The sequence below is a fragment of the Calonectris borealis genome, chromosome 3 (assembly GCF_964195595.1).
Source record: "Calonectris borealis chromosome 3, bCalBor7.hap1.2, whole genome shotgun sequence".
NCBI lineage: Eukaryota > Metazoa > Chordata > Aves > Procellariiformes > Procellariidae > Calonectris > Calonectris borealis.
In genome coordinates this window covers 66,512,642-66,535,817 of record NC_134314.1, presented here as the reverse complement: position 1 = coordinate 66,535,817, position 23,176 = coordinate 66,512,642, and the positions used below count along the sequence as shown (strand labels likewise).

General features: G+C 35.1%; 1 protein-coding gene across 21 annotated transcripts in view; it reads left to right on the top strand.

Moving 5' to 3' along the window:
• Positions 1-21,288, top strand: part of REPS1 (RALBP1 associated Eps domain containing 1) — a 70,824-nt gene extending 49,536 nt beyond the window's left edge. For 7 of the 21 annotated variants that reach the window (XM_075145960.1, XM_075145962.1, XM_075145958.1 and 4 more), the window contains 11 exons: positions 629-709; positions 3,791-3,878; positions 4,742-4,843; positions 9,067-9,139; positions 11,422-11,540; positions 12,319-12,383; positions 13,510-13,695; positions 15,153-15,248; positions 15,866-16,014; positions 16,641-16,746; positions 17,841-21,288. In XM_075145960.1, coding sequence (XP_075002061.1) covers positions 629-709; positions 3,791-3,878; positions 4,742-4,843; positions 9,067-9,139; positions 11,422-11,540; positions 12,319-12,383; positions 13,510-13,695; positions 15,153-15,248; positions 15,866-16,014; positions 16,641-16,746; positions 17,841-17,909 — 1,134 coding nt within the window. In that variant the 3' untranslated portion in view covers positions 17,910-21,288. Of the gene's footprint in view, positions 1-628; positions 710-3,790; positions 3,879-4,741; positions 4,844-9,066; positions 9,140-11,421; positions 11,541-12,318; positions 12,384-13,509; positions 13,696-14,331; positions 14,438-15,152; positions 15,249-15,865; positions 16,015-16,640; positions 16,747-17,840 lie in introns of those variants that run through there. The other 14 variants (XM_075145963.1, XM_075145954.1, XM_075145957.1 and 11 more) reach the window with 9 other exon arrangements.
• The last annotated feature ends 1,888 nt before the right edge of the window (positions 21,289-23,176 follow it).

Genomic DNA, 23,176 nt, shown 5'->3' with positions numbered 1-23,176 from the left:
TATTTGCTTTTAGCAATCAACAGTATGTTTGAATTTAATTCTTTGCCTTGTCAGTGATTTAGACTTGTAAAAAATACTCTTTTACAGCATAGAATCACTTCTCAGGGGTTGCACTGGCAAGCTGAACTAGTGTAATTGGAGTACTCTGCTCAGGGTTCATTTGTCTGGGATTTTGTAAAAAAATTAGCATTTATGAAATATGTTTGAAACTTGGCAGCTACAAAGCTGAGGAACCTTTCTGTGGATGTTGTAATTACAAATGCACACGACGTCACACTGATTTTATCTTTACAGTGTTTGAATGGCTTAACCAGTTTTTTTACTTGTATGATTTTCATTGGCAAGCATGAAGTCTGAAGGTACTTCTGTGTTGACTGTGCACCTGTATCTTCATCATGAAATGTGAATATAAAGATTAATATTGACAGATAACAAACTTGGTTGCACAACAATCTCAGACTGAAATAAAAATACTTAATGTGTATTAGTGTGCTTTCCAAGTCAAGTACTGTCCAGTGCAAATATAGTACTTTCCAGTGCAACCCCCAAACTACTATGCTAAATCTCCTCAGTGATCTTTTACTCCCATCTTTCTCATCATGCTGACTTCTCTCCTCTGTCTGTTCAGCAGTGGGAGACATTTAGCGAACGCTCTTCAAGCTCACAAACTCTGACCCAATTTGATTCTAACATTGCACCAGCTGATCCTGTAAGTCAATCACTTAGCTTGCTTGTTTGAAATTAATTTTATTAACACTGAATTTCCATTCATTGTATTTAGCTGTTATGCATGATTCCATGGACTGCTTTTTGGGGAATGGTGGCAGGCTTCTTAATTTTTTTGCTTATTTTAGGAATATAAATTTTCTAGTACTGCACATGTTTAAGATCCGAGTGCAAAGAATGCTTTTTTCCCTTGATTTTGATGTAATACGATGCTACTATCGAAACCTGTAGTACACAAAGTATTTAAACATAATGGTTTTTTGAAAATATAAGTTAATACAAGGGCCCCTCCCAGTGATAAACAAGTCCTGGTTTAGATTTTTTCAGTGTCGTTTTGTTTTTTTTTCAAGTTGCAGAGCTTGATTTGCACAAACTGTTAGGAGTTGACAATGCCAGCTTCACTGAAAAAACTACTGGGCTTTAATGGGTGTGGTATTTCATACTCGTAATGTTTTCACCAAGTTACTTATTAATAAGGCTTCTAGCATTTCTCCAGCTAAACCTGTGCTGTTCTAGTGCTTTACTCAGTGAGGAGTGCTCTGAAGGATTATGTAGTTAAATATCTTGCCAAGTTTGGGAGCCAGAAATTCACTACAGTGTTTCAAGTTCTGCTGGTTTTAAACTTCACAGCATGTGACACTGAAGCAGTTCTGAAATGCATTAAAATTACTTCAGTATTTAGCTGCTGCTTTCATCCTGCTTTTCTTACAGATTTAATTACCACTGTTAGCGTCCATTTTAATTTAATTAATTACAGTGTTAGTGTCCATTTGATTATATAACAAAATATAATAGGTGTACATAATATGCATTTAACTGCTTTTGGTATTGAACAGGTCACTTCTGAAAAGATATAATACATAAATATACATATATTTTAAATACATCAGTGTTCTACTCTCAGAGTTAACACTGATATTTATGTGGAAATAGCATTTCTAGATGCTGGAAGATAGAATTCAAACTGCACTGTTTCCAGAATTGTGGGAAACTGCACTGTGCTCAGAATTGCCCTTAGTAAACATTCAAAACAAATGCAAATGTCATACTTAAAGTGAAAACCAGCCCTTTTTCATCTGAGAGAGACTTTTTTGGTTTAAATGTACTGTATTTTTATGTTTTAATGAAGTAAACATGATGGAAATCAGTTTATAGTTGTTTCTTACTGTGTATAATTGCTTGACAGTAGAGAGCTATCACTGTCTTGTTTCCATGATAAGATATTTTTGCACATAATTAGTAAATGACAGAAAACTGAAGTTTGAAATTTTTTCCCATACGTTGATAGTCTAAAAAGTAGAACAGTGATGATATATGGAAAACTCGCATATAGCCATATATATATTTGTGTGTATGCATGTGTGTATAAATAGAAATTCAATAGAAATACAAAAAATATACTGGGAGATCACATTCTTGAGTTGTTTTCTTATAATGCTTGTAGTTGACAAAAATTTTAAAGAATGGTGAGCATCTTTGATGCTTGCTAAGGTAACAGACTTTGGAAACAGATACTTCAGAGTCTTTATTTTCATATGAAAATAAGAACAAATGACAGCAAATTTTCAGTGGCAATGTGCAGACTTCTTATTTTAGCAGTCTCAACAGTGATGCATAGGACTGATTTATTGAACAACTCCTGCCTTACCAAAGGAGAGGATCAGCGTTCTCGAGCAGTTGTTAATAACTAACTAAAGAGTAAATTCATAGACCAGTTCTTTTCTCTTTTTCTTGGAAAAGCATCTGCTTTGGAGGTAAAAGTAAGTGGAAAGAGTAAAACAGTACATTCATCCCCCGGTATAGGAACATAATTTGCCTATTGTAAGTGAAAGATGGTAACATGTTAAGTTGTTTCCCGTAAAATCAGATTCATTCTCTGAATTAATACATTATATAAAAATCCATCTAACTGTTTGAGACATGATTTTTGTAGTAGCTGCACATTAGATTACAGCAGAGGACTGAAGTAGCCACAGCAAGAGTGATCTTTGCATGATAATCCCATTGCAGGGAAAAAAAAAGCACAACATATTTCAAAATGATAACTATTCCTACAAGCCTGGTGCGACAAGAGTGTTTCAGCTGTGACTAGAAAGTGGTTTTAAAAGCTTATATTTGCAACAAGAGTAGTGCAAGTCAGTTTAAACAGTTTTAGAAAATATTCGTATATTATGCTTGGTGAAATTGACTTACTTGATAGTCAGAACAGATTAAATTTCTGATACAAGAGTAGCTTTGAAACTTGTTATTTCTAGGGACAGAATATAATCTAGGAATTTTTTTGTGCTGTCATTGTCCCACCCATTCATATAGTCTGAATATAGATGACAGTAAAAAACCTCAAACAGCTATGTTCCTATTTTTAGGTTACTTGTGAACAAACATTAAAATTTTGAGATTTTTTTTTTAAACTAGCTACACTCAGTCTCCAAACCAAATGGAAAGAGCTGTGTATAAAGTACATTAAAATGAAGTCCCTTGTCTGAACTACAAAGAAAACGCCTAAGTGTAAGGTCAACGCCTATCTAGAGATATATTTCATAGAGTTCATCACACTAAAGTTTAGAAGATTTCACTATTTTAAAGACTCCTGAAACTATTTGTCTTAAACTACTACAAAGTACCTATTTTATAGAGAATTACTCATATAAAGAGTCCATAACTTTCTGAGGTATCATAAGTAAAGCCACGGAGTGGGGTTTTGAAGTTGGGGGTTTTTTTTGGTGGTTTTTTTTTTGAAGATGCACTTGGAGTAACAGATATCTGATATACCAAAAATGGTGGAAAGCTGGTAAAATTCAGGTCATATTTACAACACAGTAATCTATAGAAACATTTTTAGTGCCCTTTTAAAGTAGTATGCTAGGTTACACCTTACAAATCGTTAGAGAAACTTCAGCTTATAGAGCTTTGGTTTTATGGGTATATTCAGTCCCCTGGAACTGTGTAAAAAATTAAATTTATGAAATTTTGTTTAGAAATGGCATTTTGCATGGTGTCAGAGATTCTTAATAGAACAAGTTAAAACTAGTTTAACATCACTTAACTCTCATCTTCTCCACAGGACACTGCAATTGTGCACCCAGTTCCCATAAGAATGACTCCAAGCAAAATCCACATGCAGGAAATGGAGCTTAAAAGAACTGGAAGTGGTAGGATATTTTTCTGTTGCTAATGAGGAAAGTTTTGTAAAATCGGAGTTGGCTTTGCTTCCTTAAACATGCTGACTTTTTTTCTTCTCCTTAGATGAATATATCTGGAGTTGTAACCAGCATAATTAATGAGATTTTCTGAGTTAAGAAGTAGAGTACTGTTCAGATAGGTGCAGAGTTTGAATTGGCCATTTGCTACAGTGAGCATTTCACCATCTGTAGGAGATCATTGCTTGGTGTAGTTCAGGAGCATCATGATACAGATTTCATTTAGGGCTCCAGGAGAATGTCTAGGTTTCCTTATTAAATATTGAAGGAAACTGTGACGATGGAGAATATAGCCTGCATTGATAAAGCTTGTTCTACTGTGGTCAGATATACTGAGTTTATTATTTTGAAACTTGACAGCATTTGGGAGTATTGCCAGGCCTTTTTTTTTTCTTTTTTTAATACTGTGGTCAAAAATGAGCAAGGTGGTTTGATAATTTTCTTTGAGGAACAGTGGCGTCTCAATTTACAGATGTGTCCCAATATGCCAATATTTCCTAAAGTCATGTAACTCGTGCAGAGTCTTCAGTATATGAGAATAAACAAGCATCCACAACACATTTCTTTTAAAATTTCTTTAGCCTTGTAAATAGGTAAAGATTCCCAACTCTTAACACTGAGAAATAGAAATAACACTATTAAAATGTAAAACTTCAAAGTCAAAATAATTCATACACCAAAAGTGTTAAAATACAACAATTTTAGTCTTGAGTGCAGCTCTTCAGATAAGAGCGGAAAACTAATGTAAAGTTTTGGCATCAGAAGTAAAGGCTAGTTTGAATACATTTGTTTATTAGGCTTGTTTTTCTATCTAGATCATGCTAACCCTACTAGCCCACTACTTGTGAAACCACCTGATCTCCCAGAAGAAAACAAAATGAGTTCATCTGTAAAATTTACACCTGGAAATACAGTTAGTAAGTATCAGAGTACTTTCTGATCTTATTTTTTACATTATGCAAAATGTAGATCTGATATATTCTTCAGTGAATGAAAACAGCAGCTCTAAAATGAGATAAACTTATCCTAAGAATAGAGACATCTCTGATATGAAGTATGTATTAGAAGTAGTAATTAAGAAGGTTCTATGGATGTCACTGGAGATGTTTTCCTGCCATATGTGTTCAAAAAAGTTCATTTTTGTCAACTCTCTTCTGTCTTCCTGTTTTCTCTCTTTTAATCTTAGGATGAGAAATTGAAATGTATGGGAAGTGGAATTGACTAAGTAGCATTTGATTCTACTTCCTCAGAACTATGTAACAACATGTTTTCTGAAGAGTAAAAACCTGTTGACCACAACATTTTCAGGCATTTCTCATCTGGTTTAGCTACTAAGAAAATGCGGTAGACTTCTAGATTTCTTTTTTAGGTACAGCTTTTCAAATGTTTATTTGCTTCTAATAGCCTTTTTGATTTTCAGTATCTCCTGTGTCCAAAATATTTTGCATTATTTTGGTTTGATTAGTCTACTTGTCTAATATTGAGAGAGGTCCCAGATTACGTATAGCCTGAATGAATCTCTGGAGTCTGTTTCTGAGATTTTTTTTGTTTTCTTTAAGCTGGGAACATTTCTTCAGTAAAAATAAGGTTTGAAGAACTCATTACTTTGAGTCCTTTGCTGTGCAGTATTAAGACAGAAGTATTTTGGTTGGTTTGTAATACAGGAGTAATTTAGAAGGTGCCTTTTTGCAACGTGTTTTGTTTTCCTCATGAACTCAGTTTCACTTGGCACTCTTGGTTCTGAGCAATGTCTTGAGCCTGTCTGTCTTTTTCTTTTCAAGCAGAGCTCTGTTTTTACGAGGTAGTCTTTTGATGCAAAAGAAAGAATGAGCAAACATGGTCTTTTAGTGGGGAAACCACTACTATATGCAGGATCTAAGTTCCAAGAGACCTTCTGTACTCTTTTTTCCTTATCTGAATATACCTTAACCTTTGATAAAGCGCCTGTAACTGTAATTATACCGAGAAATATTCTTCCCTCAGAGGAAGAATGTAGTGAAATAAATCAAACCTCATTGCAGTGTAACATAAAGCCACCCTGTAGTACCTCAAACTAGTTATCATGGGATGCCTATCCTTTTTCTGAAGAAATGGCTCTTGTCAATATAGTAAGTAATTTGGATAGTTAACACCTTTCCAATGAATCCTGAAGAAATCATTTAATACAAGCTAACTCTAGAAAATTAATTTCTGATGCTTAAAAAAACACTATAAATCTAACAGGATTTTTTTTTTTGTGCAGACTTGCTGTCTTGGTAATTACACTTCTTAATGTTCTTTAATGTCATACTTTAATAGTGTATCTGAGCACCTTCTATGCTAAATCAGTGACAATGGCTACAGTGTGCTTCCTTGAGTTACTGGGCTGGACTCATTTTTCAGTGTTTGCTTTAGTTGCTTGTTTTTGTTTAGCTGTGCCAGAATTCATTTGAGAGTAGGGACTCTCAATCTTAATTTAAGCAAGTCTTTTTCTAAGTGTGTGCAGGGGGTTTGTTTTGGTTTGTTGTGTGGGGTTTTTTGTTGTTGTTTTTTTTTTTAATATTGCTGGTTTGGAAGTGTTATTTCATATATGTTAAGAACATTTCTTCTAGAATGTCTTGATTATAGGTTCACATGCTTTTTTCTGCATTGTACAGAAGAGTACAGATTTCTTAGTGTTTTATTGATCAAAATTTAGATGCAGGTTCGTTATTTTACTTCTCACAGTCTACTGTTCATGGATCAATATATTAAAATAGTATTTGAACTGAGAACCATTGGAGATTTATAAGCATCATCTTGATGTTGAGAAATTAGCATTTTGTCTTTATTTTCCATGCTTTTCATCAACAGTAGTTCAGCTTGGAAATTACGAATTTGTAAACAGCAGCTCAGACCTAAGCCAGGAAGCAGGGACAAACTGTTCCATTGCATGAGATAAGAAAGAAGTCAGTAGGCATAGGCACTGCACAATTGTCTTTCTGTGCAAGCTGTGTGATTTGGAACAAAGGAGAGAGGATCTATAACCTCAGAAAGTGATAACTGGAGAAGTTTGTCAATAATTCTTCTGATTGCTGGACACCCACATTGTTCAAACTGTTACTATGCAAATAAAAATAAAAGCAGCAAAAATAACTGCTGTTTTCCCAGATTGTTTTAACTTTAAAGCAATATGCTACTTCAATATGTCATTAAGGACAAGCTCGTCAATATGTTATTTTAAACTCCTGCTAAATGATATAAACAAGATCATGAATACTGCAATCAGAAGGTAAGGATAATCTACATTACCTTCCTTCATAATGAAATACAAACAAAGCTGGAGACTAACTTGTATTACTAACACTGAAAAGTAGAAACCTCCCTTGAGGACAAAAACAACATTGCAGAAGTCTCTATATCCTTCATAATAGGAGCTTTCCTAGACTACCATGCTTACGTTATTGGAAATACTGAAAAAGGATTCTGTTAGCTTTCAGACTGTGTTCAAACTCATGAGTTTTTGATTAGCCAATATTGGTGCAGTATGAAGATTACGTTTGCTAAGTGACCATCTTTTGCTTTATATAACCACTGAAATTGTTTACTGTCCAAATGTCTTTGAAGTTGGTTTAGAAATACTTCTTTTATTATCAGTGTAAATCCAGTAGTTTTGTACTGAAATGATGTAAAACTTTTTGGTCTACTAACTAAGGACTAACTCTTTCCTCTTTAGAAGTGTGATTACATTAATTCTTGTCTGACTAGATTATATTACATCCTGAATGGCTTGAGGAATATACCCAGTACTAGAGATGTTTTGATTGGAAAGAGAGAATTTCATTCACCATATAACCAACTTCTGCTTAAGACTTCATTTTCTCACTTGATTCTTGAAAACTTAAATGTCATCTCATGGTAGCCATTTCTGTTTCTTTTTTTTTTTTCCCCAAAGAATATGTGTACAGATACCATTTTTAAATTCTCTGTAGCCCTCATTGAATAGAGGCACACCTGTAAACCTGCAAAATAACTTTTAATCTGAAATTAACTTGAAATAAGGTATTCCTCAGCTGACTGTGCGCGTGGTAAAGGTCTCAAGCCAACTTCACTAGATTAATGTAGCTGTGGTTTTAAGGAAAAAAAAAAAAAGTAACAGGTAAGAATGTGCTTTGCTGAACAGGAAAGTCATCTCTGCAGGATTCTCGTCTCTGGGTCCTGGTTGATGTGTCTTAACACTTTTGAAAACTGTAGTGTCCTAGGAGGTTAAAGTAATCCTTTGAGACTGGGTAATTCAGAAAAAATCTTGATGTTCTTGAGTAGAATTTTCCTCTTTACTGATAACTGATCAGGTGAGTTTGCTCCAATGACTTTCCACCTTGAATTGTGCTTTACCAGGTGCTCTGGAATCATCCCTTGTGATAAATTATTGTGAGAGCCATTTTTCTGTCTACATTCATTCCACACAAATCTTGTGGTTTTGGTGAGACTCCTCATTTCTGGAGAAAAAAACTCAAGCTTTGCACAGCTTTTAAGGGTGAGGGTGTCCTTAAGGAAACTGTCTACGTGATGCCGTAATAGCATTTTTCGTTTTTATAGGTTGCCTTAACCAAAAGCTGAAAGCTTTTAAAAAGATTTAGTCCAAAACAGAGCTGACTACCAGCCTTGAAGATACAGAAGTTACAGTAGTAGCAAAGCTACTGAGTTCATTTGTATACTGTACATGTCTCTTCCTTTTTCTGACTCCTAAGGTTGCTGACAATCCTTCAGCACTTCTAAAATCAAGCATGTCCTACTTCTTGCCTTTTTTTTTTTCTTGGATGTCCCTTACTCTTCTTGGCTAGATTATTGAAGTGGTAGAATGTCAAGTGTTTAAAAATTATTGCTTATGAAACTTACATTTTGTATTTTAAATACAACATTATTGTCATTGTTTATTCTCCAGTACGTCCCAGTAGTAACCAACAACTCACAGTACTGGGTGAGGGGAGTTGGTTTGTATTAGATCCTTCAATTATTCAGACTCAAGGATTTTGAATCATGCCCAGATGATTCCTTACAGGGAAGCAATACAAGGACACAAACCTTTTTAAAAAATAAAAATTGGATATTTGAAATTATATCTGTTAGGGTATATTAATGATGCAAAACAAATATGAAACTTTGTACTTTCTCTTACCAGCAGATGGTTACAGCAGTTCGGACTCCTATACTTCAGATCCAGAGCAAATTGGAAGCACTGTAACGCGGCAACGGTCAGTAGAGTAGCAACTGAAAAAAATAAATAAAAGTGTTTAAAGAAGCCTGTTCTGAGCTTCTGGTTGTTTGACAACTAGCTTGTAAAATGATGGCTAAAGAGATTCTTAACTTTAACACTCAGGAATCTGGAGGCAGTCTGTTTTCTAATGCATTAACAATGTATGCTGTTCCTGTTAATGGGTAAAGTGAAAATTCAAAAAATAATACAGTCTAAAAAGTTTTTTGGGATTGGCCAATCAAATGAAACTCCATGTTCAGTCAGAAATCTTGATAAAGACTTTCTCCTTAAACACAAGGAAATGTATGCATAGGAGATCATACTTGAAACCAATTTTTTGTATTTTTAAAAATATCGATTAAGCATTAATGGAGAAGGACCTTGTGACTTTGTAGCATAAAAGGAAAATAAAACATAAATTAGAAATATCACGGCAGTAATTCAATCTCTTTTAATAATGGGCTTTTATAAAATGAAGGGCAGTCATAGGCCCAACATAAATTAAGAGACTGGAGGAAGCTATGCAAGCACATACTAACTGCATCGTTTGACATAAGAGAATGTGCTGTACTAGCTGGTGCTAATTGTTCCCATTAAATCTGCCTGAATAGGATTAAAAACCAGCTATGCCATTAACCGTCTTACAATCAGTTTCAGAGGTAAGTTTCAAAACAAAAATAATTAGGATGACTTCAATAGCAAAGAAAGATTTGCAATTACCTTTCAGTACAGCAGCTTGAAAACTTTTTTCCTCCATTACTTAATGGCAAATCTGATTGTCTGTCCTGCTTCTATGTATGTTTTTGCACTATCAGCATGATGGTTTCAACATCTTTTTGTCTCTGATTTTGCGTTGGGTTCTCTTGCTGAACTTCTGCAGATGAGTGAAACTTTCTAATCAGTTGCCGCTTTATGGCATAGGTAGCTTCTGTCCAGATCTGGCAATTCTGGCAGTGTCGACCCAGGAAATTTTTCTCCCACTTCCTCTTTTACTTCCTTCCACTGATATCTCTTCTACCAGTTGCAACTTTATCTATAGAGATGACATTGTCCTTAACCCTACCATTAGTCCAGAGTATTTTCTGTATTTTCAAAAAGCAAAAACTGACAAGCCTATGTCAGGCAATGATACCAGGAGAGTCTTTAAACCACTTTCTCTCTTTTTTTTTATCCTATTTGTGCCTTTTATACTAGACTAGCTAGAGGATGACCCTAGGAGTCAAGGTAATTAGATTTGTATTTCATGAGCTGGAGGGTTATGCAGTGTTACAGAAGCATTGTCCTGGAGAGTATATTAAGGAAGCAGATTTTTCTATTGCCATAACTCAATTTTCTGTCTAGAGTTACACATTCAGGAATTTCAGGTTTTGTGTGAAAATTAGGTACCTCTTACCTCTCCTAGTTTTATATCTTATGATAGTTATAGAAGAATATTACAGAAGTCAGTCATAGAAAAGATTTTGGCACTATTTATGAGTTGAATAAAAGAGTAGCTGTATTCATGTCAGTGATTCAGTAAATCTGTCTCGCTCAAATTGGACTAGTTAGGAAGTTTCTGCAAGCTGTTTTTAAGTGGAAGCTGTGCAAAAATTCTGTATACAATAAATCCCACTTAAATGGCACTTAGTGCAGTACTTCATCCTTCTATCCTTTCTGCATGTGTGCTCGATGAACTTACAGCAGGTATCCACTAGATGGTGATCCTGCCTAAGAATGAGTTAAAATTTCTGAAGACGCTACCAAGTATATAGATTTGGAAAATTTCAGGCAGAGTGTTAAATAGCTATCTCGTACACTGAGATACATCCTTAAGCTCGATATACATGGAGGCAGGTCCAACAGAAGCTTAATATTCTTCTTCAGTGACATTGAACTTAACCAGTTTAAAACCTAATCAGGATGTTGACTACATCTTCCATACTTTATAAATTATAGTGACTACCATCTGGATGGAATTACCATATTTAGGATTTTCTGTTCCTAAACTATCATTTTTTGGGTTGTGTATCAAGCTGTTGGATTTCCAAAGACAAATTACTTGTGATAATATAAGAATAATTTGGATAACAGAGATTTAAGTAAATAGAAATATAAAAGGAATTGTGAAAGCAAAGAATACCAGAAATTTAAAACTGATTTTGCAATCTTCAAAATCAATGGTAATCAGACTCTCTTCCATCTGTCAAACTTTAGTTTTTAATTGCATACTTTGAAAAACTTTTGAATTCTAGTTCTGTTGCAGCTGCCTAAAATCACTACAGAAGCTTATATGTTTTGCAGGTCACATTCAGGAACATCTCCAGATAACACTGCGCCGCCACCACCCCCTCCAAGACCTCATCCTTCTCATTCTCGATCATCATCTTTAGATATGAACAGATCCTTTTCAGTTACCCCAGGTAGACATGCTGTGTTCCTAGTGTATGTTATTTTTCAGCACATACATTCCTGAAGCAGACAATTTTTTTTTCCTCTGAAGAAATATTAAGACTGTGTTTTTAAAACACTACTCCTGAATGAAAAAGCTCAAAATGTTGTCATTCTTCCTGTTTGTATTAAAATTTGTACTCCACTTTGCTTAAACAGATAAATTTAGAAGTGAATTCTGAATGCTAGTATTGTAGTCCTTTAGATGAATGTGGGAAGCAAAGTCAGGAAATAACATTTTGGTAGTGCACCTACATGCAATGAATTGCCTCTGCCAGTAAATTGAACTCCTCACAAGGAGTTCTTTTGGTATCAGATATATGAGAGACGGGTGTTAAGTATTTCACTTCAGAGGAAATTATTAAAGGTCACTTCTGATGGTTTGCTTAAGGGTTTTTATTGTACTTCTAACTTGTCAGTGCTTTTCAATTCAGGATCACAAAGTGTGAGAAAATATTACGAGTGTATAATGAGGGTGAAAGAAAAAAAAGGACTAAGATCAGAAAAGTATGACCATGTCTGTACTTTGAGCTGGAACAAAGGACAAGATCCATGTTCTGATTCCTTGTTTTGTCTGTTTGCAAATTTGAAAGGAGATGACATTACAATTGTGGTCCTCAACATGACAGGTTAATATGTGGGCAAAATGCAGGATTTCTTCATGTTGACAAGTCAAAAAATTAGATAGCACTGTGAAGATAGCAATGTGAAGAGTGACAATCTTGGCCAAACACGATACCTCTTTTACAGGACAGCAACAGGCTGGAGTTGTTGCCTATCCCCCTGCAGTGCCTCCAAGACCACAGCCTTCACAGGTGATGTTGTCACTTTTGAAAAATCATACTCTAACTTGGTGCATCATTTTTATCTAACTCTGAATTTTAACTTATCTCTAAAATGAATAGTATTGCTTGGCATTTTTTTAAACCGCTAGTTTTCAAACTATGTGAATTATGGCAAAACCTAGACTATAGCCAAATTTAGCCTTTCCTGAGTAAAGAATTGCTTCTGGTGGAACCATGGGAAGGGATTATAGAAGAGATTGAGGAGGAATGAGCGGCTCTGGAGCTCCGAGTTGTAGGCAAAAGAGGAAAGTTACACTTTTACATTTCTTTACTTGTCCCTGTATAGCTAATAGGCCATAACATAAGAGAGAGCAATCTTTCAGAGTTTTGCAAAATAAGTGTTTGTCTTCCATCTGTGTCTGGCACAGGGTATAGTTTTACATAACATGCCTGCTCCCAAAAGGAGTGATCCCACTTCTTCCTTTGTCATAGACTTCGTGATCTTTGCAGTCCTGGTCTGAGTCAGTTCAGTTAGCTGATTTGGTAGAAAACAAATCCTGGAAAAGTTGTTTTTTCTTTGTCTCAACCAGCTGAATCCTTCAACTGCTGTGCAGATCTGACATGGGACAGGTAAAATTGCTTTTCAGTTATTTTTCAGCAGCGGCTACTTGTTAGAATCTGTGTTACCAGCAGTTGAAGTCAGTCAATGGATCCAGAAATCATCTGCAAGGAAAGAGGGTACAATGACAGACGCATTCCATACAGTGTGATCACAAAAGCATGTTTCCCTATGGAACTAGGCAAAAAGCCTGACAGAGCCAAGCTGGACTGTGTTACAGCAGAAACATCTTCTGTCCAATGAGTCTACATAGTCCTACGGTGCATCCATCTTTGGTCTCGTTCTCTGAATAATAGCACATCTGATCGAACTTCCTTTTCTCTTAAATATTTCTCTATTTTTGTAAACACAGAAAGTGGTCTGTTTGTGTCTTGGATGAGATGCACTTTATCCTACTGAGAGGACATAAATCCTTTTCCACTAAGAAGGCAAATAATCTTTAGTGTTCTGTCACAAACTGTTGTTTGGCGAGATTCTTTGCATCAGATAACTATGTTAAGAGCTATGTCACTAAATATTTTTGTTATTTTATTGCAGGGTGCAGGTCCTCATGTGCATCGCCCAGTAGATGCTGAAGGCCTAATAGCTCATACCAGTACCTCACCTCAACAAATACCAGAACAGCCAAATTTTGCAGACTTCAGCCAGTTTGAGGCATTTGCTGTTTCAGGTGTAAACAAAGAAGAAGAAGATGAAATTGAAACACACTCGGAAGTCTTGCAGGTGAGCGGAAGTGAAGATCTTGTCAATTGCTTGATACCACCAACAGTTATGAGACTTTGTTAAAACCTACTTCTGCTGTTTGAACTCAGTGCGTGTTTTTTTTTTTATGGTGTCCCAATCCATTGCTAGAAAGCAATTACATTAGACACTGCTACACTTATTTAGTAACTGCCAAACACCTACGTAGAAGAAATTATTTTCTTCTCAGTGCTTGATTGTAGTTTAAAAGATTTTGGACTTATTAGCATATATGTGCACAAACATAATTGTGTTGGTGCATTTAAGACTTAGTAAAGGCAAAACTTTTTTTCTGCTCGCTCTTGCCAGCCTTCCAAATGACTTACTGGTAAGTTTTAAAGTCGTTTGTCTTAATAAATGAGGTGACTGTCAAGTATAGTAAACATCTGCTAAAACTCCAGTAATTTGGTTTTGTTCAAAGCCATTGGACAAATAGCTAAAGTGAATAGAGCTCTGGCATCCTTCTGTAATAGATCATTAGAGATGTTTACAAAACCTTGTTTCCTACTACAAACACAGGACTTAAGTTTGGAAGCCCTAGGGTTTATTCCTATTAATGTCATAATAGCTTACTGCTATTACATGAATTACTTCATGTTTTCCTTTCACAATTTGTAGCCTTCATCCAGATTGTAAGTTCTCTGGGGGACTTCTGCATCCTCAGTTGCAAAAGTACCTGTGGTGCTTTAAAGTTCTCCCAACTATCAGCAGCATGTTCTTGCTTCCCGTAATCAGGAAGGTCAGTGACGTAGAACCATTTGAGCACTCTCCATGTACCTCATTGCAAAATCAGCTATTAGCTTAAGCTGCCACTGAAAACTGCTTAAGTTAAGCTTGCTGATTGTTTTGCACTGAAGTGGATAGGGAACAGTTGCATTGTGTTCCATTGGAGGGATTAACCTTTGGCAGTTACAAATAGATAATGGTGGTAATGTAACAGCAGAAACAGCTGTAGCAGTTTATCATCTGGCCACAGCCTCTTTTGTACTATACAGTGCCTCATAACATTGGGGATTTGACTTTATTCAGAGGTCTTCCAAAATCCAGAGTACAATGCTTGAGAGCAGAGTGCTTTCAAGTAACTATTTTGTCTCTTTTTTGTAGTGATTTAGATTCTGTATTGAATCTTAATTTCTGTATCAAAAGACGAGTCTGACTATTGATTCTGGATGTACAGCTTTTTACTATGTGCCTCTTCTGTAAGCTGCTCCCAGGCAAAAACAGTGTTTGTGACCAAGATAGTTTTAGATGGTTTTGCTCCAAAGCAGGTGATGGTGTTGTATTCCAGCCTGTGCTTCAAAAGACGACTTGAACTGGAATTTTAGGTGTTAACTGTATTCATGTATCACAAACACAGCATAATTCTACTTATTTGAACTGCTGCCGAATAAAATATTTGTTAAGAAGTAGTTTTCTAAATATAGTTTATATCTCTTTAGGTTGAAAAGCCCTCTGATTCTGCAAGTTCTCTTAGAGTTGCCAAAGCAGATGGAAGAGTTGAAGACAAAGCACCTGCTAATGTCCCCACTAGTGCGGTAGGCAAAATACACTTGGAAGGAGAGTGCAGTTGTCTGATGTATATGAAATTATACAACTGTTTTGATTTGCAACAGCGACTTCATATATTTCCACTTGAACGCAGTTTTCTTAGGTCCAATATGTGCTTGAAATAGGCACATGTATGGTAAATTTTTGCATCAGAACATGTTAATGATTAGTTTTATTTTTGAGATAGCAGAAAATTAAGATACTTGTAAGTGTTCAAATTTTTGAAACAGAGCAAAGCTTTTAGTCCAGAACTTGGTTAACAGTAGCTTTTTTTTTTGTTAGAGACACATAATTACTGGGGGGGAAGCGTGCTCCAAGATGTTGTGTATTTGCAATTGTCAGTTGTACCATGGTGTTTCTGCTTGCACAGTTCTTTGTCAACGTGTACCAACTTACTGCCCTTTCACCAGGGGTTAAGATTTAGTACGTAAGTTTTTTTCCAGACCATATGCAGCTAGATGTCCATCAGAAAGTATCTGATAGGTTGTAAATTCAGTTAGCTCAGTAACTGGTTTTAAGAATATGTAACACAAACAAATTACCAGGTTATAATCCAAGTAAAATGCAGTTTGTGAGAATGAATATGCTGTGTTTTCCTCTTCAGGCTAAAGGCACTACCCCACTTGCTCCACCACCAAAGCCTATTCGCAGAAGATTAAAATCGGAAGATGAGCTAAGACCTGAAGCTGAGGAACATACACAGAAAACAGGTGTCATAGCTGCTGTTCTTGCTTCACAGCCATCTATTCCTAGGTAACCCAAGAAGTGTATAAATACATCTGTTACTGGAAAGTTTACATTTAAACAGCATACACGCTTTCTGTTTCAGGAATTGCAAACAATTTCAGTGTGTTTGAATTAGATTAATTTAACAGTTTAAAGGTTTTTGGTTTTTAAACAAGAACATCCCAAATCCTCTACTACTGCGAGACCTTTTAGAGATCTTGAATTTTGGAGTGTGAACTCTTAACTTCTGCAAGTATGTTGGAAATAAGTGGTGGAAGTATTAAGATGTAGTGTTTCATTTTTAAATAATGGTCACTATGAACAGTCCAAAATGTATAGTCTTTGTGTCCTAGCATGAAAGTAGACTATTAAATTAGTCACTTTGAGGTAAATGACTGTTGTATGGTGTGTTGGGACTTCAGAAAATTGATTCTAGAATGTGTTTCTTGCTGTTTCATTGAAACCAAGTATATGTTGCTTCCATGCAAACAAACAAGATTGATCGAGTCACGCAGAAGAGGGAAAATTAACAGTGTAACGAGTTAAAAAAATTTGAAAAGAGGATTCTGCGCATTTAAGAAAGAGGGGCTATAAATGAGATATTCAGCTAAGCAATGAAATGACTTATTACAATACTTCTAATATATTCTCAGATCAGTGGGGAAAGACAAGAAGGCAATTCAGGCATCAATCAGACGTAACAAGGAAACCAACACTGTTTTGGCCAGATTGAATAGTGAACTACAGCAGCAACTAAAGGTAATTCCATAACCTTTGTCTGTTTAAGAGAAGAGCCTGAGAGGGCAAGATGTTAGTGATGCAGAGTAACAGGCATCTCTGCAAACCAATGATATACATAGTAGAGGATATTGATATAAAATAGTTGATTGTTTTTATAGCTCATAGAATATACCTAATTGTGACAAGCTTTGTGAAATTCCAAAGGACGCTTTTACTACTACAAAACACATTTTTCAATGTATTGATTTTCTTTCAGCCACACTAAAAAAAGGAGAAGTCTTAACTTAGTATTAATAATTCGGGGTAGCTGCTGTGGTCATCAGATACTTTAAAAGCAGTATTGAGAAGAGCAGCTGAAGTGGCCTCCTTTCTGAAGGAAAAAACAAACCTTAAAGTCTTAAAAAATTTATAAATATTTTTAAACAAATAGAATAATCTGGAATACAAAACTTGCAGCTTAAGCACAACAATAATCTGTTTATCTAGGTCAGCTATTATCGTTTTGGAGTTATCTGTAGGCACCATCTTAACATCTTTCTCTTGCCATCTTTCTTAGCTTAAGATATCTAATTTTAATTATCAAGTTAATAAAAAAATGTTTACATGTAAACATGAATTAATGTAGTACTGTCTAGACTGGAAGATAGGCCATTTTAAAAACTATCAAAACTGCATTTCACTTGTTACTGTTTATGAGAGTCAAGGTGCATAAAATTCACATAAGAGGAAAAACTGTGGGGAAAAAAAATTGCAAGTTTCAAGTCCTTTAACTGAGGTGAGAGCTTTTACCCCCTTAACATTTTAGACTTCATTTGAAGATATTATAGTTGGGTTTGCAGCTGGTTACAACTTTGTGGGTTTGGGAAATTTGAAAGGAATGAAGAAATATTAAATGGCTTCACCTTTGAGCAAAGTATTGATTTTCATTTATGAGTAATTACTAGCTAGCCAATCTTCCATTCAGATTATGGGAAGAGTTCTCTGGATTCTAGAAAAGACCTGGACGTTAGTTCTCAAAACTGAAGCTGACATTTACCTGTTTTGATCACATGAGGAAATTCTTTTCGTATTCATTCTCTGTGGACAGTCAGTAGAAAATCTTTCTTTTGTAGGATGTTCTTGAAGAGAGAATCTCCCTGGAAGTCCAACTGGAACAACTTCGACCCTTCTCTCACCTCTAAGCCTACTGCCGTTAACTGTGAATTTACTAATTTTGAAAGGGGTATTGGTTTCAAAGCCTATTTAAAGATCCATGCATCTAGCTCAGTGCACTGTATTCTACATTAAATGTTGTGATTCTGTTTTGTCAATTTGTCCACTTTTGTATTTAAGTATTTTAATTTCAGAACAGAGAAAAAAAAAACTGTTTCCTTGAATGTGACACTGCCTCTCACATCACTTTCTGTGGGCATCCGTGATCTTTGTTGGACTTGAGTTTGCAGAGTTTGTCGCCAAAATTTCCAACTGGAATTTTTTTAGTGGTTTCTTTTTTCCCATTGAAACATCTTTGCAGAAGAGGATTGCTAATCAGTTGACTTTAAACTTTAAGCACACAAACTCTTCTTTCGCTATGGCATTTATTTTATTGTGACAGAAAAGAGAAAAACTAGTAATCTGTCATCAGTCAATGTTACTTCCCAAGCTGCCTTTCATAATTGGAAAGTTGTTCACAATTCTAGAAAGCCTGCCTTTTCGCAATAAACCAACTTATTCAGGTTGACAGAGTTCTTGCAGGCTGTTTGCCGTATCAACTGGATTTGATTTTGTGTTTCTGTTGCATACATTATAGAGTATGTAACCACAGATTGCCAGGTGTTCACATTTTATCCATTCATGATCCTGATTCAGCCGCATGCATATAAAGATTTATGGTACAATTGGTAGTCTATAAAACAGACCTTTTTCAGTCCTCCCTTTTGTGAAAAGAGTTGGGTGTAAATCCCCAACATATTAATTACACATTACCTAAGCACCACCTGTAATTGCATGTTTCACACATTACCTTTTAATAACAGATCACATCCACCAGTCTTCACTATAACAAATTGTATTGTCAAGTAATGTGTCAATACCTCTATGAACTTCTAATTCCCAGAAAAAAAAGAAAAAAAAAAAAGAAAAAAAAAAAAACCAAACAAAAAATGAACAGTTTGCTTCTTAGGAATTCTGGGGTACCTTCTGTCATCTTGTTTCCAGGCCTTATTTCTCTGGCATATAGACAGGCTTCACTAATAACAGAGTTCCCTGAGTGTATCCTGCTATTCAGGTTGATGTACTGTATTAGGATTTGTTGTATATTGTATGATACACACCTTTTGATCTCATATGTAAATTTGCATTAATTGCTGACTAACAGCAGATATTCTATTTAATGGCTTCTTCTGGCTGTGGGATCATAGATGTTTAACTGCATGGATGTATCTCTGCAGAATCAGAACTAGCAATTGTGTGATTTTTACACCAATAAAACAGCACAATATTTTAATTTTGTTGATTCATCTTTACCTGGGAATTGAAACTCATTCCAATAGCGGGGAGGGTTTTATTAGAGGTCTGCAGGAAATTTTTTGTAGTTTTGTGGCATGTACGAGAAACAGTTTATCATAATCCCTTGACCATTTTCTTCCCTCATTTTTTAGCGGTTGTTCAGAAGCGATCAAATTCTCTTGGTAATCTGTGGCTACTCCTTTTGTATCCTCCTATAAGCAAATTCAATATAGTTGTAACTTCTAAAAAGTAAATGCTAGTACTGACTTGGGTCAAAGAAATCTATAGTTTTTTAGTCTTCATTTTTGGTTTGATTTCCTTGAGAGTACCTTTCAAAATTAAAACTAAATGGATTGCCTGTTAGCAGTCCTTATCTTCACTGTCTCACTTCTATGCTTAAATGAAATTCTTCTAACATCTGCCTCCCTTACAAAAGGATAGCTCAAGTCAATTTTTCCACTGGATATGCTGTTTGTTAAGGTGAAAAAGAAGTATTTATCTTTTTGGTTATCATATACAGATTGGATAATTATGGTTAATTTTTATTACTGTAACTATTCCAACATTTTTTCAAATGTCATGGAAGTGTTGCAGATGGCTTATGTATATAATCTAAAGCCAGATTCCCTGGTATGAAAGACATGAATGTCATAGTTGCATGAAAAGATGATACTCTCTATTTGCATGTTAATGGATTAAGAAATGATAGCTTAATGGGCACAAAGTTTACATATAAATTACTTTTCAACTATGTCTTGCCAATTAGTAGATAAAGTGTAAGACTTTGATTTTAAAAAATAAGATATAACCAGGGAAATGCAAAAAAAAAAAAAGCCGAACCCCAAAATAAAACAAAAAACCCCAAAACAAAACTAAAAAACTTTAAAGTTGACAGACTAGTCACTTCTATTATAACTGCCAAGTAGCAAGAACAGTGTTTAAAAAAGTGGGAAAAGTGGGTCACTTACAGTAGTCAAAGAATGTTGATTTCAAACCAACTGTATTTTGTCCATAGTTTATTTTAAAGTTAAAAATACATTTTTAAAATAGAACTATTTTCATATTAATATTTAATTATTAAGCCTATGTTTATAGCAGCAGGATTCTTAAATCAGAATTTAACATTTTAAGCTTAAATGTAAAAAGCCTTTTACACATATGAATTTCTGTAACATCCATATCTTTCTAGTAGAATGGCAGGCTAGTGTCTCAAGTGAAGAACTTAGGCAATCTGAACATTTTTGTGTCTTGCCAACGAATCTATTTTTAAGAATTTTTGTGAATTACTTTTAATGCATCATTCAGTATGTTTTAAACCAGTTTTTCATGATCAGAAGAGCTTCTGACTGAAAAATTGCTTATGTCTTAAGAACATCACTGCCAATGATGTTCAGAAGTTACCTCACTTAGTAATGTAACCCAACTTGAATCCCTTATAAAATTATTTCCCTGTCTCCTCGATTTGTTTGATCTTGATCCAGCTACTTGATGCATTCTTTTTTATGAACTTAGATTGTAAGCTCTTTGGGGCAAGGAATTATGTACTGTAGAAGAGTTGTGCTCTCTATATTGCAAATATAAATGTAGACTACTAAATAGTATGGAGTGTGATTCATGTACCCAGCTAGGCTGGATGGACAGCAGCATGCATTTCTGAAACACCTGCAAAATGTGTTTCTTTGGACTTTGTGATTGGAGGAGTGTCTCTTTTCTTGTTTGATTGGAGTTTCCTTTGTTTCTCCTACTAATGTGCCTCTTTCTTCATTCCACCTGCTTTGGAGTTGCTTTCTTCTCCATTCATTGCCTATCTTTGGACTGCAGAGAAGATTTCCAAACTGCAAAACTGCAAAGGTAAAAAGCTGAAAAGCCACTTTTTCTGAGCAGTATTTTAAGTCTACCCAATGTAAGCTAGTATTTTCAATTTTTTTGTATTTCACATGCCCCTCATTTTACTTGCAACTGTATAGTACATGAACTAGAGGACCTCTTATTGCTGAAAATGTCTTATGTGGGATAAACAAAGTTGAGGTTATAAAAACTTAAAACTAAAGAAAATAAATCTGCGGCATTGTTTCTTGTGTGAGATGTCTCTGTCCCTTATGGATGGGGTGTGCTGTGTTTCTGCTCTACATTTAGGGCAAAGTTGAGTTACTCTCCTGGGTTCAGCTATGCACGGAGTTTGTCTCTAAATGCAACTTTACGGATGACCTAGTCTGAATCAATTTTTCCTAAAAGAAAAAAAAAATCACAGTCTCCTGACTCATTCTAGTCTTAGTTTCTAGTAGAATGTAATTTCATGAAATGGTGATACGTTACAAAAACATAGAATCATTAAAGTTGGAAAAGACCTCTAAGATCATCGAGTCCAATGTTACTCCCAAGTGAGTAATAAAAGTGCAATTCTTACTCTGTGTGGAAGATTAAAAAATAACTTGTGTATTTTAAACATATTTGCATGCTTAAGTTGCTTAAATACTTTACAAAGCAGTTCGTGTGCAATTGAGTATTCAGTCATACTCCCAAATTTCCATTTTTTGAGACATACAACTTAATTTCATAAGCAAAATTCCAGCATGTTTTGCCATGCATATTGATGTACTAATCATTTACAATACAGCTCTCTAGAAGAAAACACATGAAAACCAAGGACTTTACAAATTTTTTGTTATTAGAGAATAAATGTTATGTTCTCTTAATAGTCTTTGAAAACAACTAACTAGCGATTGTATAGGAACAATGTTAAAAATGTCTATATACTAATAACCAAATGAGACCATACTTGTCCTGATAATTAGTACCCAAGCAAAATATAAACCCTTTTTTTCACAGGAGTCTTTGAAATAATTGCTTTTCATGATTCAATTATGTGTTGGGGGGGGGGGGGGGGGAGGGTTTAATACTGTGTAATTTTCCTTTCAGTAATATTTCTTTAAATTGACAAAATGGGCTTTAAAGGTGCAATTCCTGCTTTAAAGCTAGATTGTACACTAATTGTACCTAAACTGTACACTGCTCATTGTACACTAATTGTACCTAGTTGTACACTAACAGTGTACTCCAAAGTGATTTTACAGTACTTTTTTCCAGCTTACCGACATAGGTATTCAATGTCTTGAATTTAAGTTATTGTCAGAAACAGCCCTTGTCTCATTATAATACTCAAAAATTCAGAGTTGTGACTCTATGAAATACTAAGTTTGTGATCTCACAGCTTATATCCAAAGTTTTAAGATGACTATTAGTACTATTTGTCACACTTTGACGGCATACTGTAGCACAGAAAACTACATGAATTCTCTTCCATCTTGGTAGAATATGTTCTCGACACTTTCAGTCTTACAGATACTAAGAATGCATCTAATCTGGAAGCAGTTGAAATTACTGTCGTTTTGACTGGTCTTGATTATGAGCGACCTAGGAAATGAACAAAACATCATAAATAGTGAAAGCAATTTAAACTGACATTCAGTGGTGTATTGATGAAAAACCAAATTATAGCAATACTGCCATTGAACGTTACATGGCTGGAGTATTTGTTTCCCAGTCTACTGAGGAGCTTACAGAGATAGAGATACATCGTGCTCAACAATGTATGTAAATTCTTTGATATATCCCATACAGCAGCAATGGTGGCTTTTGCTTTCTGTCATCTAACTTTAGAAGTCTAACTGTATTTCTCTCTTTGGCTCAAATAAGACTGCATTTAAACTGACAGAAGAGGGTATGGTCCATGGGGTGTAGAACAAGTTAAATGTAAGACACAGGAATGTCTTCTGCAAGGAGCCTGTTGTCTTTGGTATCCATTCAAAACGCAAATAAGAAAGACTAGCATTTGAAAGAACAGTTGCATATTGAGAAAGGAGGCACTAAAATCAATTATTTGCCCTGGCATACAGTTGGGGGAGTGGAATAATAAGCATTACAACAGTTGCTATAAACTGTAAACACTTGTGTATGTGAA